This window comes from Leptonychotes weddellii, chromosome 5 (genome assembly GCF_054177405.1).
Source record: "Leptonychotes weddellii isolate Sample4059 chromosome 5, ASM5417740v2, whole genome shotgun sequence".
NCBI lineage: Eukaryota > Metazoa > Chordata > Mammalia > Carnivora > Phocidae > Leptonychotes > Leptonychotes weddellii.
In genome coordinates, this window is record NC_138373.1 from 33261937 (window position 1) to 33279076 (window position 17140).

Consider the following 17140-nt stretch of genomic DNA (forward strand, 5'->3'; position numbering starts at 1 on the left):
CAGCAGCCAGAGGGATCCTTTTCTCATTCTGTCTTACACCTTTAATATGAAGTTTCAAATCATGTACTTCTCTGCTCAAAACACAATGATTTTCCACCTCAAAGTCAACCTCTTTACAGTGGTTGTGCAGGGACCACAGGGCGGGGTCTGTCACCGCCCCCTCCGAGTTCTCACGCTCTCCTCGAATGCCCCGTTTCCTCAAACACACTAAGCACACTTTTATCAAGGATTACCTTTCCCCTTCCACTGCACGGCTTGCTCCTTCCCTCCTTCGGATCTCTGCTGAAGACGTCACCCATCCCATCTCCCTGCTGAAGATACCTGCCCAAGCCCTGCTTTACCATTCCCCACACCCTGATCACCTCTGACCTGTCATTCCTTCTGCTTTGTGGTTTAGTCTGACTCCCCCACTGAGCCATAGGAACAGAGGATTTCTGTCCTTGCTGTTCACATCTGTATCCCCAGCATCTGAACTGAGCCTGGCATATAGTGGGCTTTTGGTAAGTAGTCGGATTAATTTACTGTGACTTCTTTTTGTATCCAAATGCTGATGAGCACAGAATTGACAAACTGCTCTCAGTCAAGGAGTAAGGAAAGAAGCGATGACATGAGTATTTGACATGTTCCATTTCAGAGTTTAAGAAATACACATACTGTCCCACACTGGAAGCCTTTCATTGTCCTTACCTTTGAGCCAAGATCAAACTTGAATTTGCTGATGTCCTCCTCTCCTATCTTAGAGCCCTCCATCCCTTTGGTCTTCATGGTGTTATAAAGGACAGAGGTGATCTTCAAAAGCTCTTTCACTGCATACCCATCTGCCTGATAAAGCTTCTTAGTATTGAGTTTTATATGTGCCTTGGTGGCCTATTTTCAGACCAAAAAAAAAATAGTGTAAGGCCCTTTTCATGTAAAATCTAAATCAAAACCCATGTAAGGGCGCCTGGGTGGCTCAGTCGTTAAGCGTCTGCCTTCGGCTCAGGTCATGATCCCAGGGTCCTGGGATCGAGTCCCGCATCGGGCTCCCTGCTCTGCGGGGAGCCTGCTTCTCCCTCTCCCATTCCCCCTGCTTGTGTTCCCTCTCTCGCTGTGTCTCTCTCTGTCAAATAAATAAATAAAATCTTTAAAAAAAAAAAAAAAGAAACCCATGTAAGTAATTTGCAATAACCTGATTGTATTGAGTCAAACTTCCAAGTGACTCAAGCACTGCAAGTCGGTGTCTAAACTTATACAATCTTGATGGAGAGCTATTTGGTAAATGACAATAAAATTAGAAATCCACCCATCTTTGACGCAGCAATTCCAATCCTAAGAACTTACCCTAGGGATACGGTCACAAAGTGATACGTATAGGTTATTCACTACAGCATAGTTTCAAAGAGCAAAAGTTACAATCTAAAGCCTACCTATATAAATTACATAAATTATGGTATACTCATGAAAGCAATACTACTCAGGTATAAGACAGAATGAGGAAACTGGATATGTATTTGGAAAGTTCTCCAAAACGTACCATTAAGTGAAGAAAGCAAGATTCTAAGCAGTGGTGTACCGTACGCCACCATTTGTGCAAAAGGAAGGGGACAGAATGTATACTGTGTTTGCTTATCTATGTGTAAAAAACTCTGGAGGATGGAAATGGGGATGAACTGGGTCAACAGCAGACAGGATAAAAAGTCATTTTACTCTATACTGCTTCTTAATTAAGAAAAAACTTTGAACCATGATGTATATTATGTATTCTAAACTAACTAAATAGAATTCTTTTTTTTTTTTTTAAGATTTTATTTATTTATTTGACAGAGAGAGACACAGCGAGAGAGGGAACAGAAGCAGGGGGAGGGAGAGAGGGAGAAGCAGGCTTCCCGCGGAGCAGGGAGCCCGATGTGGGGCTCGATCCCAGGACCCTGGGATCATAACCCGAGCCAAAGGCAGACGCTTAACGACTGAGCCACCCAGGCACCCCAACTAAATAGAATTCTTAAAAAATAATGAATTAAAAACAAAAACCCAAAAACCTGTGCTGGCGAAATGCCTCCACAGGAACCTGGTGACCAGATGGGCTTAGACACCGTGAAAACAGCCCCAGCTGGGACTCATCTGTAATGTACTTAATATTAAAATTCCAGCAAATAAATGTCAACTAACCAGGAACTGGGCAATTGCCTTAATGAAGAAAACTCGGTCTTGTTCAGTCTCAACATCGGAAGGGATGTCGGTCTGAGGTTCATACCTTTCAGAGAAAGAGAGAAGACAAGTTAATTAAGTACAAAGTTCACAAAAGAGAAAGGCAGCTGAGAGGATCTGTAACAGCAAGCTCTCTGAGTCCCGGCTAAGGTAGTAAGATTAAGAGAGACTTCAAAAGCAGCATAGAATGCACCCAAGGGAGTGAATCCTCACCTAAGAACAGATTTAAGTGATTTCAAAAATCAAATTTGGGGCTCAGCTTACAAAATTAAATCTCAGACCTCAAAGTTTAATTAAAATAGAGCTATTACTCTGGCTGACAGCCCTTGACCCAGGGCTAACTAGTTAGCTTGAGAAGCAGCAGAGTTATTGGAGTTCTTCGAGTTACTGATGACCCACCAGGGGTCAGCGGACTGCAGCCCTTGGTCTCTTTCTGTACAGACTGCATGCTAAGAAGGGTTTTTACATTTTTAAAGCATTATCACAAACAAAACACATGAAAGAATATGCAACAACGATCTTATGTAGCCTGCAACACCTATAATATTTATGATCTCAGAAAAGTTCCCCAACCCTGAATCATATTAGGTTTTTCACACGAATTGAAATCTGAATCTAAATGATTTCTACTTCAGTATAGTCATTAGAGTGTGTGGACAGATCCCTGTCACTCCCTGATCAAAGTGAGAGCATGAAGAGGAGCTTGGACCAGTGCCCAGTGTCAGCTTCTAACTGAGAAATCTCCTTTTACCATTGCCTGGTATATCTCCTCTCCACAGCGCTCTTCAGACTCAACGGATTTTTAACAGGTTACAACTAAGTCTGTCAAACTCAAAATTTATTGAATTCTTCCCTTTGCTTCATCACAATATCCAGTTTCAAAAGGTGGCTATTGAATAAAATATAGCACTCATTCTTAGATCTTAATAAAGTACATTTCTAACCGTTTCACAAGCCAAAGCAGCACTTCAGACACAAGTCCAAAATTTGGTGTGCGAAAGTTTTCCATAGAGATATGGCGAGGGTATCCCAAGGCTCTCATCATCTCTGTAAAATCTGTCCAAAGGTAAAATACAGTTCAGTCAGTTCCCCATCAAAGAGCAACTACTTATTTACTTAGATACTTTCCTTGATTTCCTTTTTTATTCCCAACGTATTGACAGTTTCAGGGACTATTTATCAAGTCTCTAAGAGGGAAAGTAAAAAGGACATGAAAGTTAAAATACATAATCTGCTTCCTGAAAAACATTTAAGTTCAATGCGAGGAAAAAGTGGAAGCTGTACATTATAATAGGGTTTAGGGATTGGCTGTGAATAGAATTTCTCTCTTTGATACGTCATTTCTCTCTTGGATAGCTTTCTCTTTACCACTCAAAATGAGAAATACCTGGTTTTATAAAATGTCATAAACAAAAAATATGTTGGGGCGCCTGGGTGGCTCAGTCGGTTAAGCTTCTGACTCTTGATTTTGGTTCAGGTCATGATCTCAGGGTGAAGAGATCGAGCCCTGCATGGGCTCCACACTTAGCAGGGAGTCTGCTTCTCTCCCTCTCTCTGCCCAGACACCCTGCTCATGTACAAGTGCACGTGCGTGCTTTATCTTTCTCAAATAAATATTTAAAAAATATATATGTTAAATGTTAACAGTGGTTATGTTTAGGGGTGATAGTTGTAGGGCGAAGTTCACCTCTCTGAGTTATTCTGGAGTTGGCTTGTTAATCTTTTTTTTTTTAAGATTTTATTTATTTATTTGAGAGACAGAGAGTGAGGGGCAGAGGGAGAGGGAGAAGCAGACCCCCCCCACTGAGCAGGGAACCCAATGCGGGGCTCATTCTCAGGACCCTGGGATCACGACAAGAGCCAAAGGCAAACCTTAACCAACTGAGCCACGCAGGTGTCCCAACTGCACTGTATTTAAAGAAACCTTAAAGAGACTGGTTGAACTATACAGCAATATTTAGATTTTTTATAAACCAGAACAAGACACAATACTAATACTAAACCAGAGGTAGTGGTCACTACGCTTTAAGCAAAATGAGAAAATGAACACAACAAACATTTTTTGCGTTTCCACAACATGCCAAGATCTACGTTTGGTGCGCTTCTGGGCTGTATTTGTAATGCCTGTCCTTGCTCTTCCTGAAGGTTCAAAATATCTCAACAACATTCACAAAAAAGCTACCTGGGCACCGGAGGTTAGGTTAGATCTCACCAGGCAACAGAAGGTACGAGCAAAGGAAAGAGCAAGGGCACAGAGGGCCCTTGTCACTGTTTTCTGGGAAATGTAAACAGAATGATGATCAATAAAACAGAATTCTTCCCACCACACAGCCAGGCATTGCCTCCGTACTTCTTCCCATTACGTAGTAAAGTTCTGTTAAATCTGCAAAACGGGGACAATCTGACTACAATTCCTATCATAAACTGCACAAATGTATGGCATTCATATAAGGTCAAAACGTTCAGGGGCGCCTGGGTGGCTCAGATGGTTAAGCGTCTGCCTTCAGCTCAGGTCATGATCCCAGGGTCCTGGGATCGAGTCCCGCATCGGGCTCTCTGCTCCTTGGGAGCCTGCTTCTCCCTCTGCCTCTCTCTCTCTCTGTCTCTCATGAATAAATAAATAAATAATCTTTAAAAAAAAAAAAAGGTCAAAACGTTCAGAAATCTCTTTCTTACACCTTCCTTTCAGCACAACTGCATTTAGTGTCCCCTAGCAGAATGCTGGCCTCGGCCTGCGAAGGAGGAGAAACCTGTCTCTGCAACACACAGTCGCCACAAACCCTCAAATCCCAGAGGGCATATTTCACACTATGGTGCTACTATATAGTGTCCCCTATATTTACATAGTAGAAAAAGAGCGATTACTAACTAAAAGGAGTAATCGTTAACGGTGCAATGTCCAGCAATTCGTTAGGAAACTGGCAGTAAAGATCGCGCCCCAGATCACACCGAATTGACAATCACCTGCTACACCTGTGCAGGTGGAGCCAGTTAGCCAAACCGCTTCAGATTCAGAAAATGACGGCTCATAAAAAAACAAAGGATTTTGACTCACACAGTCCCCCGGCTCCAACCGTGCTTTCCACTCAGTTTTAGCTGCGTGACTTAAAGTAAGCTACTTGACCTCTCTGTGCCTCCAAGTATTTCATGTAAGGATCGCACTACCCACCTCACTGTACACGTGAGGACGAAAATCACATACTGAATATAAAACGCCTGGCGTGTTAACAGGTGCCCCCAAAGGAGTAGGAACTAATTCGCTTATCCCCATTCCACTCCCCACTCTCCTAACAAAGGCACTTGGGTTCCCTTCTCGACAGTCCCTTTAGGAAGGATGAGGCTTTGGAAGTCAGATAAACCAAATGCAAACTCCCGCACCAGCTCCCACCGCCTGTGTCCTTGGGCCGAGTTCCCTGACCTCCCTGCCCGGTTCCTGCTCTATGAATACAGAACACACGGTAGTTCAGAGGAGTCAATGAAATGATGCACACACATACAACAGGAACTCCCCGGCAGATCGTAAGAACTCAAAAAATGCCACCTGCAATTATCATTCACTAGTCCCCTCCTCGGTTTTGTTCGTTTTTCTGAGCTTTTCACCTAGCCCAACTCAAAAGCGGTCTCAGCGTTTTCCAACCCGGTAGCAAGCAGCCCCATGTGTTCATACAAGTCATCTAAAATCAGACAAAATTAACACTTCGGCTCCTCAGCCGCCTAACCACACGCGGCCAGGGGCACACACAGCACCTCCCGCCGGGTCGGAGTGCTGACAAGGGGCGGGGGCGCTCGGCCTGGGGGGCGGCAGCGGCCAGGGACGCCCCGGAGCCGCACAGGCCCGTGCGGGGGGACTCGGGCCGCAGATCCGCAGGGGACAGCGCGCAAGGCGGCCTTACTGCGGAGGTCGCGGAAAGACATCGTGCTCTTGGTCCCCTGCTGCCCGGCGTCTGGGCCGCTCGCCCCTCAGCGCTCATGGGTCTCTATGGCAACGCACTGAGCCCTCGACGGCGCGCGGCGTGGGCCAAACAGGACCGGAGGCGAAGCGGCCCGGGCGCGCGTGTGCGCACGCGCAGGGGCGAGGCGCAGGGGGTGTCCGGGGGATGCCAAAGGAACCTGACCGCAGCGAGGCATCTGGGTCCTCTTCACACACTTTGCAAACATACATCTGGCCCTGGCGGACACATTGTGAGCACCTACTATGTGCCTGACGCTGTGCTAGGCGCTCTACGTACTGCTTCTCATTTCTTCCTCAACTCCCTAGAATGTACGATAATGTCACGAAGCCGGGTCTCCCTCCTGGGTCCTGTGCCAAGCACATTTCTCCCTGGCATGGGTAAACCCGCTGGTTTCGCGGGCGACCGAGACCCTCGAGAAACGGCAAAGGGATGAAGAGGCGAGGCCGGGGACGTAGGAAGAGAAGACCCAAGCTGGCCGCGGGGCGGCGACAGGCGGCCCAGCGGCGACCGCGCATGCGCAGCTCGCTCGGGCTTCACGACAGGCTGGAAACCGGCCCGGGTCCTCGTTCGCCGGCGATTGTCTTGGCAACCCAGGCTCTTGGGGCGAGGGCGTGGCTGCGGGGGGCGCCGGGGAGAGCTGCGCGCGAGACGTGGCCTGCTCAGCTGGATGCTCCCCTGGGAGTCTTCCCTGTCCCGCAGCCACGGTGGGAGGCTGGCGACCGAGAAGGGCTGGGGAGGGGGAAGAAGTGTGGCGACCCGGAAGGGCGGGCCCAGAGGAGGGACTGCCACCCGCCGGCCGCCCTCCCCCCCTTCCTTGGCGAAGGGACACACACAAAAACGCTGGGACCTCAAAGAGATCCTGAGCTAGAGCCACACGCACCTGGTCAGTGTGACAAGGGTGGCAGCGCTCTTTAGTGGAGAAAGAAGTCTTTCAACAAATGGTTTTGGGACAATTGGAAATCCATATGCAAATAAATGAACCTCCGCCCTTTCCTAAATGTAAAACTTAAAAAGCTGTAGAAGTTTTCTAGAAGAAAGCTTAGGAGAAATATTCTGTGACTATGTTAAGCAAGATTTCCTAAATACACCAGAGGTATGATCCTTAAAAAAAAAAGGGGGGGTGTTTAGGGCGTCTGCCTTCGGCTCAGGTCATGATAGCAGGGTCCTGGGATGGAGCCTCACGTTGTGCTCCTACTCAGCTGGGGGTGGGCGGGGAGTGGGGGGAGTCTGCTTCTCCCTCTCCTCCCCACTCTTGCTCTCTATCAAATAAAATCTTTTTTTTAAAGATTTATTTTTTTAAAGATTTTATTTATTCATTTGACAGAGAGACACAGCAAGAGAGGGAACACAAGCAGGGGGAGTGGGAGAGGGAGAAGCAGGCCTCCTGCAGAGCAGGGAGCCCCATGCGGGGATCAATCCCAGGACCCCAGGACCATGACCTGAGCCAAAGGCAGATGCTTAACGACTGAGCCACCCAGGCACCCCTTTAAAGATTTATTTGAGAGAGAGAGAGCACAAGAGGGGAGAGGGTCAGAGGAAGAAGCAGACTCCCTGCTGAGCAGGGAGCCCGGTGTGGGACTCATGCTGGGACTCCAGGATCATGACCTGAGCAGAAGGCAGTCACTCAACCAACCGAGCCACCAAGGTGCCCCTCAAATAAATAAAATCTTAATAAACAAATAATTTTTTTTATAAATTGCACTTCAACAAAATTTAAAACTGTTCTTCGAGACACTTTTAAGAAAATGAAAAGATAGCCCACCATCTAGAAGAAAGGATTCACGAAACACATGTGATAGGAAGACTTGTATCCAGAATACATAATGAACTCTCAAAACTCAATAAAACAATCCAATTAGAAAGTAGACAAAGAAAAAAAAAAGAAAAAAGAAAGAAAAAAAAAGAAAGAAAAAAGAAAGAAAGAAAAAAAAAAAAAGAAAGTAGACAAAGAATTAAAAGATACTTCACAGAAGAAGATATATGGCAAGTAATAAGCAAATGAAAAGATGCTCAAGATTATTCATCAGTAGGGAAATGCATATTAAACACAATGAGGTATCACTAGGCAGTTATTAAAATGGTTAAAGCAACAAACAACAACAAAGACCCTTACAGTGCCAAGGGTTTGAAAGGATGTGGAGCAACTTGAACTTTTGTACATCATTGGTGAGAATGTAAAACAGTGCAGCCCCTTTGAAAACTGGTAATTTTTTATAAAATTTAATATACATTTTACATATGGCTCAGCAATCCCACTCCTAAGTATTTGCCCAAGAGAAACAAAAACTCGGTTTCACACAAAAGCCTGTACACAAATAGCAGCTTTATTCATAATCTCCCAAAACTTGAAACCATTCAAGTGGCCCTCAATTTATGAATGGATAGGAAATTGTGGTATATCCATATAATGGATTACCACTCAGCAATAAAAAAGAAACAAACTGCTGATATACAGAACAATGATGAAAGGCCAAAGCGTTATGCTAAGTGGAAGAAGCCAGACTCCAAAGGCTACGTACTGTATGATTCCATTCATATGACAATCTGGATACGATGAGAATATAAAGACAAAAAACAAATCAGTGGTTGCCAGGAGGAGTTAGGTGCAAAAGAATTTTTTGGGGTGGGCGCCTGGGTGGCTCAGTTGGTTAAGCGACTGCCTTCGGCTCAGGTCATGATCCTGGAGTCCCTGGATCGAGTCCCGCATCGGGCTCCCTGCTCGGCAGGGAGTCTGCTTTGCCCTCTGACCCTATCCCCTCTCATGTGTTCTCTCTCATTCTCTCTCTCTCAAAATAAATAAATAAAATCTTTAAAAAAAAAAAAAAAGAATTTTTTGGGGTGATGGAACTGTTCTATAACTTGATCACGGTGCTAACTACATGATGGTAGGTGTTTCTCAAAACATAGAACTAGGCATTAAAAAAACCCTCAATTTTACCATATCTGAAATTGTATCTCAATAAGTATGACTAAAAACAAAAAAGGCCTTAAAAAATCAAAACTATTCAATGGCTTCCCATTGCAGTTCAAATAAAACTCAAACCCCTTAGCTGTGTCTGTTTTTCTTACTCCCTTCCCTCCATCTGCTCTGGCTTGCTTTCCCTGAAACATGCCCACCATTTTCCTGCCTCAGACCTTTGCACACGCAGTTCCCTTGGCCCGCAGTGCTCTTCCCAGCTTCTTCAGGTCTTTGTGAAGAGGTCTCTGGACTGCCTACACCAAAGCGGATATTTCCCAGCCCCTGCCTGTCACATTACCCTGTTTTATTTTCTTCACAGTGTGATCTGGAAACAGCTCGTTTGCTTGTCTTCTGTGTCTCTGGTCTGGACAGGTAAGCTCCATGAAAGCAGATACCTATTCTGCCCTACTCTGGACTCTCCCCAAGTATTAGTAATAGTATTTGGCACTCCGTAGGTCCTCAGAACGTATTTGTTTAATACCTGACTGGCTGAATGAATGAAGTCGCCTCGCTTTGGTGAAAGGTCTTTGAGGAAAGGCCATACAGTCTGTTTCCTGCCCTCCCACCCCACTCCCATGCTCCATGCTGGCTGTGATGCCCAGTTCTGGGCTGGCTGTAGGCCAGGTGCTGGTTAGCTCCAGACTTGTGTGCTCACAATAGGCACTGGAAAGCCCACCAGTTCTGCTTTAAGTTAGGGCAAACTCTGAACACTGTCCCTAAAGGGTAGCAGTCCGCTGATCCGTACTGTGATGTAGTTTTGGAATATAGGTGAGGTTGGTGGGGTGAGATTCAGAGCCCACGACCAAGAAAAATTCTTTAGATGTCTTTGGTGCAAAACGGTGGTTTTATTAAAGAATGGGACGGACCTGTGGGCAGAAAGAGCTGCTGCACTGAGGTTGTGAGGGGTGACTGATTATATACTTGGGAGTTGGGGGAAGTAAGGAAAAGGGAGGTGTCCAAAAGGACTTTCATATACTTTATGAAGACCTACAAGATACTGGAGGCCTGGCTATTGTCAAGGTTGTTTTTCCCTCTAGCAAGGCATATCAGGTTATTGATATGAATGCTTTTTTTCTTGTAAATCACTAAAACATTTGTAAATTGAGGGAGACTCATGTCTTGCAGGATTATAATCTCCATTTGTTTTTTCCTTCCCTTAGCTTTAGGGCAGACAGGGGTGCCTGAGGAATGTCACACGTATCCCACCTGGGGAAGGGGGGTAGGTTTGAGGGGTGTCAGCTTGTGCTCTATCCTCAGCTTGCCTTCTGCTCCCTCATCAACTGTACTCAGCATCCGCTATAGTTGGCAGAGCACAAACGAAACACTTGGAAGGGAGTCAGAGCCTCCTCCCTTGGTTTTTAATTTTTTAAAGTTAATTAATTAATTAATTAAAGTAATCTCTGCACCCAGCGTGGTGCTGGAACTCACAATCCTGAGATCAAGAGCCGCATGCTCTCCTGACTTGAGCCAGCTGGGCGCCCCGGATCTTAATTTTTTAAGTTTTATTGACATACAAAAAATGCACATATTTAAAGCGTGCAATTTAATACATTTTGATAAGTATACACATGCAAGAAACTACAATCAAGACAGAGAACAAATCTTCACCCCTGGTTTTTTGTGCCCCACTCCTCCTACTCCAGGGGAACATTGCTCTGCTTTCTGTCACTGTAGATTTGCATATTTCTAGAGTTTTATATAAATGGAATCATACTGGGGCACCTGGCTCAGTCAGTTGGCTGTCTGCCTTCAGCTTGGGTCATGACCCCAGGGTCCTGGGATCAAGCCCCATGTCAGGCTCCCTGCTCAGCGGGGAGTCTGCTTGTCCCCTCCCTCTGCCTGCCGCTCCTCCTGCATATGCTCTCCCTCAAATAAATAAATAAAATCTTAAAAAAAAAAAAATACCTGTTCTCAATTCTTTGGGATATAGGTGGGAGTGAAATTACTGTGTCATATGGTAATTCTGTGTGTAACTAGTTGGGAACTGCCAGACTGTTTTCCACAGTGGCTGCACCATGTCCAAGAGTTCCAATTTCTCCACATTTTCATTAATACTTGTCATTTTCCTTTTTTCTTTTAATAGCCATCCTTGTGCGAGTGAAGTAGTATCTCACTGTGGTTTAAATTTGTATTTCCCGGGGCGCCTGGGTGGCTCAGTTGGTTAAGCGACTGCCTTCCGCTCAGGTTATGATCCTGGAGTGTCTGGATCGAGTCCCGCATCAGGTTCTCTGCTCGGCAGGGAGTCTGCTTCTCCCTCTGACCCTTCCCCCTCTCATGTGCTTTCTCTCTCTCTCATTCTCTCTCTCTCAAATAAATAAAATCTTTAAAAAAATTTTTTTTATTTCCCTGATGACTAACGATGTTGAACATCATTTCATGTACTTGTTAACCATTTGTATATCTTTTTTGGTGAAATGTTTATTCAAGTTTTTCATTCATTTTTAAATTGGGTTGCCTTGGGGCACCTGGGTGGCTCAGGCGTTAAGCATCTGCCTTCGGCTCAAGTCGTGATCCCAGGGTCCTGGGATCGAGCCCCGCATCCGGCTCCCTGCTCAGCCAGGAGCCTGCTTCTCCCTCTCCCGCTCCCCCTGCTTGTGTTCCCTCTCTAGCTGTCTCTCTCTCTGTGTCAGATAAATAAAATCTTTAAAATAAATAAATAAATAAATTGGGTTGCCTTTTTGTTGAGTTTATAGGTGTCCTTTATATATTCTGGACACTGTACTTATCAGATACATAATTTACAAATACTTTCTCCCATTCTGTAGGCTGTCTTCTCACATCTTGATAGTGTCTTTCACAGCACACAAATTTTCAATTTTGATGAGGTCCAATTTATCTATTTTTTCTTTTGTTGCTTGTGCTTCTGTTACCATATCTAAGAAACCACTGCCAAATGCAGGGTCATGAAGATTTACCCCTATGTTTTCTTTAAATAATTTTATAGTTTTAGCTCCTACATTTAGGCCTTTGTTGTATTTTGAGTTAATGTTTGTATATGGTGTGAGGTAGGGGTCTGACTTCATTCTTTTGCGTGTGGCTATCCAGTTGTCCCAGCACCACTTGTTGAAGGGACTATTTTTACCCCATTTATGGTCTTGGTACCCTTGTAGAAAATCAATTGACCAAAGATGCACGACTCTATTTCTGGACTCTCTTTTCTATTACATTGGTTGAGATGTCTAGCTGTATACCCCTTCCACACTGTTTTGGTTATTGTAGCATTATAGTAAGTTTTGTAATCAGGGAAAAGGAGTCTTCAAACTTTTTCTAAGATTGTTTTTGGTTATTTGGCTTGTAATTCCACATGAATTTTAAGATCAGCTTTCCTGTTTCTGTCTAAAAGGCTATTGAGATTCTGATATGGATTTGCATTGAATTTGTAGATCATTTGGGGGAGTGTTGCTGTCTTAACAATGTTAAGCCTTCAATCCATGAACAAGGATTTTTTTGGGGGGGAGTATTTTAGTTATTTCTGTAAGTTTTGTAGTTTTCAGTGTTGTTTTGTACCTCCTTAAATTTACTCCTGTTTTTTTGTTGTTGTTGTTGTTGTTCTCTGCTAGTATATAAAAATACAATTAATTTTTGTGTGTTGATCTTATGTCTTGTATCTAATGAGCTGAACCTTTTTATCTCTACTGGTTTTTATCAGCTCAAATAGGTTTTGTTTTTACATGTGAATTAATGTTTTCCCTATATGAGAGCCTGCCATCTGTGAATGAGGAGAGGTGAAAGTTTAACTTTTACAAAAACTGTCTCCCAATGCAGTGGTACCACTTTACATTCCCCTCAGCAGTACATGAGAGCTCCAGTTCTTCCACATCCTTATACTTGGTACGACCCACATCATACCCCATTATCTACTTATAGGGCAATGGACAGTGCTATTTTAGAAAAATTAAATGACTTGCTCAGCCACCCAGAACCACCTTCTCAGCAGGTTCAAAGCACTGGCTCAGATCTCACAAGTCTGTGTCCCTAAAGCCTCATTTCCCACCCACGCAGGAGCAAACTGAGACCCCAAGAGGTCACCCAGGGAGTGACTTTCCAGCCTGCAAGAGCTGAGTCTGTTTCGTGTGGCCTGTCCCAAGCCAGAGGATCAGGGACCTCCCCTCGGGTTCCATCCCCTTCCCTTGCCCTCTACCCCTCTGCCCAGCCCTGTGCATCATCCCCTCCCAAAGTTGGGGATCCAGGAAGGCTGGGAGTCTTCCGTTTGACATCACAGAGCTAGTTGCCATGGGAGACCTGCAGACCCAGGCAGGGGAGAGTAGAGCCCTGCTGCACAGGAGGCCCAGCCGCTCCTCCCCCACCACTCTGGCCCTCCATGGAAGCCTTGGTCTGTGCGTTCTCTGAGCTGCGCATAAGAGAAGGTGCCAGGCTGCAAGGAGGAGTGGCAGGAGAAATGCCCTTCTATCCTGACCTGGGCCCAAAGCCACCAGAGTGGCCTCAGGGACGTGCATGCTTGGGAGAGGGGAATGACCACTGGTCTAGGCTGTGTGACCCTGGACTGTGTGATCCTGGACCCACTGTGCAATTTCTATATTGACACCGGAATGCTCTTTCTAGGGTAGAGGGCAAAAAGGGGTGGTAGAAAGGGCTTGAAATCCTGGAAGAGATCTTTGTGTCACGATCTCAGGCTTCTCAGACCTTCCTGTTGGTTGGGAAAGGGAAGAGGAGTAATATGTTGGGTGGGGGTTGGTAGGAGGCAGGGGACTGAGCCCATTTGATGGAAAGGTAGGCCAAGGCTCAGAAAGCCACAGGTGGAGCCCATCACTCGAGCTGGTCTTAAAGCATGTGACTATGTTCTTCCTTCTTGGCTGCTGCGGCCTGCCAACCGCCACCCTCCTGCTCTCCCCTCTGCAGATGCAGTGAGCTGGGCCCGAGGACATCCCAGCCACCCCGACACACCACCCAACATCTACGAGGGGGGGCTGGGGGCCCAGCAGCAGCAGTGCCCCAGCGCCCAGGGAAGCAAGCCCAAGAACTTCCGTCTGCGCCACCTCCGGGGCCTGGCTCTCTACCTGCCGGGCCACATGCAGGCTGCCGGCCAGTGTGAGAGCCACTGGTTGGGCCGGCTCATGGCCAGGGGCTGCCTCCCATGGCCTGAGGGCATGGCCTGGCCCCTAGACCTTCCACAAGGGACTCTGGGCCCAGGTAACAGCCACCGCTCAGCCCTTCTGGAAGCTCCAGTGCCCAGGGACATCCTGGGAAATACAGGTGAGCACCTGTCCAGGTGAGGCAGGGCTGGGGACAAGAGGGAACGACTCAGGGAAGGGTTGGCTGGGGACTCAGATGGACCAAGATGGGCCCTTCTTCACTCCCAGTGTTCCGGGATTCCTGTCCCAGCTCTGCACCCAATGAAGGACCTTGGACAGCTCCCCACCATCACCCCTGCCATCCCCAGCTTCAGTGTGCCCATTTATAAAATGAGGGGGTCGTTAGACAAGGGTCCTTCCAGCTTGAACCATCTGTTTCCTTCTTTTCCTCCCTCCCTCATGGGCTCTCTTTCAGGAGAACTGCCCCTCCCTTCCTATTTTGAAGAATGCCAGGTTCTGGGGGTTAGGGGGGTGGGTTCATAGGATGGCCTGGCAGCCTCCACTTGGGTCCCTCCAAGTGACTTGTTTCTCCCTACTTTCCTCAGCTTCCAGTTCCAGCAAGGACCCAGCCAAGGGTGTCCTCTCCCAGCCTGGTCCCTCTGAAGTCTTGGGGCTCAGGCCCAAAAGGTCCTGGGGGCCCTCAGAGGAGTCCACATGTCCCTTGTGCAAAAGAACCCGCTCTGGGGCTCTGGAGAGACCATAGGGATCTGAGTACCAAGCCTGGCTGTCCCAGCTGGGGACAGGAGAGAAAAGGATGGCTCAGGAGGAGGAGGCAGGTCCAGACAGGAAGGGCTCAGCCCCTACCAGCAGTCGCCCCACACTGAGACACCCCAGCAGCTGCCCAGCACCAGAGCTTGGGCCAGCCTCAGGAAGAACACTCAAGGGTGGGGAGGGAGGAGAAAGTCCTGCGGGAGGAACAGAAAAAATAGAAGCCCTTGCAGCCTGCTCCAGCTCAGGTCAGCCACTTGTACCTGGGAGGCCAGGCTGAGTGGAGATTTAGGCTCCAAGAGGCCGGGGAGCCCTCAGGTCTAATTTCAATAAAAGCCAAGGCCTGCACCTTCTTGTCCCCGGGTCTGTCTATGGTGAGGTCAATGCAGAGAAAGAGCCTCTCAGAGCACCTGCCATCTGTGTTGAGAGCAAAGTTCCAGGTTGATGCCAGGGAGGATCCAAGGCGCTCCCAGTGTTGGTTGAGGAGTGAACATCCTCCTCTGGGTGGGACTCCCGGAAGTCTTCCTGGATAGACGATGTCTCAATGGACCTAAATGCAAGGCATGGCATTCTGGCCGAGGCAGCAGAGGACAAACGAAGCAGGCCAGGTGTAGGGAGAGTACCAGGGAAGAGAGCAACTCTCAACCTGGGTGGAAATGTTGGCCTGAACCCCATGCCACCGCTCACTCAGTCTTTGGTTGAGTTCACTGCCCCATGGGGACCCCTGGCTGCCCTGTCCCTCCACGCAGGATGGACACAGCCCTTCTTCCAGCTGGCCTGGACTCCAGGCACACTCAGCTTGGACTTCTCTGTACTTCGACTCTGTTGACATTTGGGTCTGGATCTTTCTGTTGTGGCTGCTGTCCTGTGCATTGTAGGATGTCTCCCAGTGTGACAACCAAGTATCTCTGGACAGTGTCCAATGTCCCCTGGGGGAGGGGGTGGCAGAATCACTCTGGTTGAAACCCCCTGCTGTACATCGCTAGACCTCAGCCCAGGGGGGACAGGATGGAACGATTTGGGTTTGTCTCAATGCCCCTCACTGTGTGGCTGACTTCTAGTCCTAGCAGCCCAGGTCAGGCTAGGGCTGAGCTGGTCCTACCAGGGGCTCCTGGCAGATCACATGTGATGAAGTCACATGGAGTCACTATGGACACCTGGACAGCTGGGTCCCTTCCAGATGGAGGGGAATAATCCCTTGGGCCCCCTCCCTGCCCTTGTACCCTGGTCTCACAATTGGACATTTTGTAGGTCCCTGGGACAGCAGATTCTGGAGACTTTGGTCCCTGGGTAGTTTTCAGGTTGTTACAAGTGTGGCTGTGGCCTTGGGTGGTGGGAGCCTGAGCTGCAGCATCCAGAGAGCAGCCCTAGTAGGAGGACTGGTGAGAGCAGGTGTTGAATGCTCCAGCTGGGACTGGGGCAGGGACATAGCCACTCAGCGGGTCCACCAGATGAGCCACTGGGGGGTGACAAAAAGGGTGTCTCCTCCCTCTGCCACAGTACCTACTGCCCCAGAAGGCCAAGGCCAGGTAGAATGAAGACAGAAGCTAGGGAGGACATCCCAGGCACTGGGCAGAATCGAGACCTTGCCAGAAGCCACAGTATGTGGTCCTAGTAGATAGAGGCCCAATCCCCTCACTTTTGGATGAAGCTGTGAGGCTCAGAGGGGAGCGCAGACTACTCCAGAGTCCAGATCTCGGGATACCCAGGCTGTGGTCAGTGGCCACTCTGGTGGCCTCCAATGCGTGCATCCCAGTATTCTGGCTCCTATAGTCCCCCTCCGCAACCTTGAACTAGGAATGGCTCAAGGTCTTGCTTGACCAAGAGAATGTGGCAGAAGTGACATGGTGTCACTTCTGGCCTGAAGGACGCCTGGCAGCTTCCAGTGTGTGCGCTGGGGAGGCCAGTCCCACATGATGGGAAACCAAGTCAGTTCAGTGGAGGCCACGTGGAGGGAGCCATAGCCATAGTCACAGCCAAGCTCTGGGCCCTCTTGGAGCAGATCCCTCGGCCCCAGCTCTTCCCTGGAGAGACATCTGCTGCAGTGGACAAGCTGGATCCAAAGAAAACTCGCTAGGCTGACCTCTCAACAGTTCCTCCCTTAACCTCCCAAGACTTTCTTGAAAAACACTCAGAAGAGGCTGAGAGTGAAGCCACAGTCCTAGTGTCCCAGGGACTGGGAGCTGATGTGAAGGAACATCCCAGACAAGCAGACACTTGTGGAAATGTGACTGGCCACC

The 17140-nt window shown here is 47.7% G+C and overlaps 2 protein-coding genes across 7 annotated transcripts in view; one reads left to right on the plus strand and one right to left on the minus strand.

The window, feature by feature from the left end:
- IFT38 (intraflagellar transport 38) overlaps positions 1 to 6599 on the minus strand; it is a 35601-nt gene extending 29002 nt beyond the window's left edge. For 3 of the 6 annotated variants that reach the window (XM_081820204.1, XM_081820203.1, XM_081820201.1), the window contains exons 1-4: positions 6081 to 6230; positions 3132 to 3243; positions 2149 to 2233; positions 688 to 867 (exon numbers count right to left, since the gene is read on the minus strand). In XM_081820204.1, the coding sequence (XP_081676330.1) occupies positions 688 to 867; positions 2149 to 2233; positions 3132 to 3243; positions 6081 to 6102 (399 nt within the window). In that variant the 5' untranslated portion in view covers positions 6103 to 6230. Of the gene's footprint in view, positions 1 to 687; positions 868 to 2148; positions 2234 to 3131; positions 3244 to 6080; positions 6231 to 6381 lie in introns of those variants that run through there. The other 3 variants (XM_081820202.1, XM_081820205.1, XM_081820206.1) reach the window with 3 other exon arrangements.
- A 6733-nt stretch (positions 6600 to 13332) lies between these two features.
- C5H16orf90 (chromosome 5 C16orf90 homolog) lies at positions 13333 to 14895 on the plus strand. The gene is made up of 3 exons (XM_081818887.1): positions 13333 to 13432; positions 13888 to 14313; positions 14738 to 14895. Exons 1-3 carry the CDS (start codon positions 13333 to 13335, stop codon positions 14893 to 14895), a joined length of 684 nt encoding a protein of 227 aa, XP_081675013.1.
- The last annotated feature ends 2245 nt before the right edge of the window (positions 14896 to 17140 follow it).

What these genes read in the sequence shown, in the direction of transcription:
- C5H16orf90 (XM_081818887.1), top strand. Translation starts at nt 13,333, where the DNA reads ATGGGAGACCTGCAGACCCAGGCAGGGGAGAGTAGAGCCCTGCTGCAC. An exon ending in GGCCCTCCATGGAAGCCTTG is followed by an intron (nt 13,433 to 13,887) that starts GTCTGTGCGTTC and finishes CTGGTCTTAAAG; the next exon opens with CATGTGACTATGTTCTTCCT. An exon ending in GGACATCCTGGGAAATACAG is followed by an intron (nt 14,314 to 14,737) that starts GTGAGCACCTGT and finishes TACTTTCCTCAG; the next exon opens with CTTCCAGTTCCAGCAAGGAC.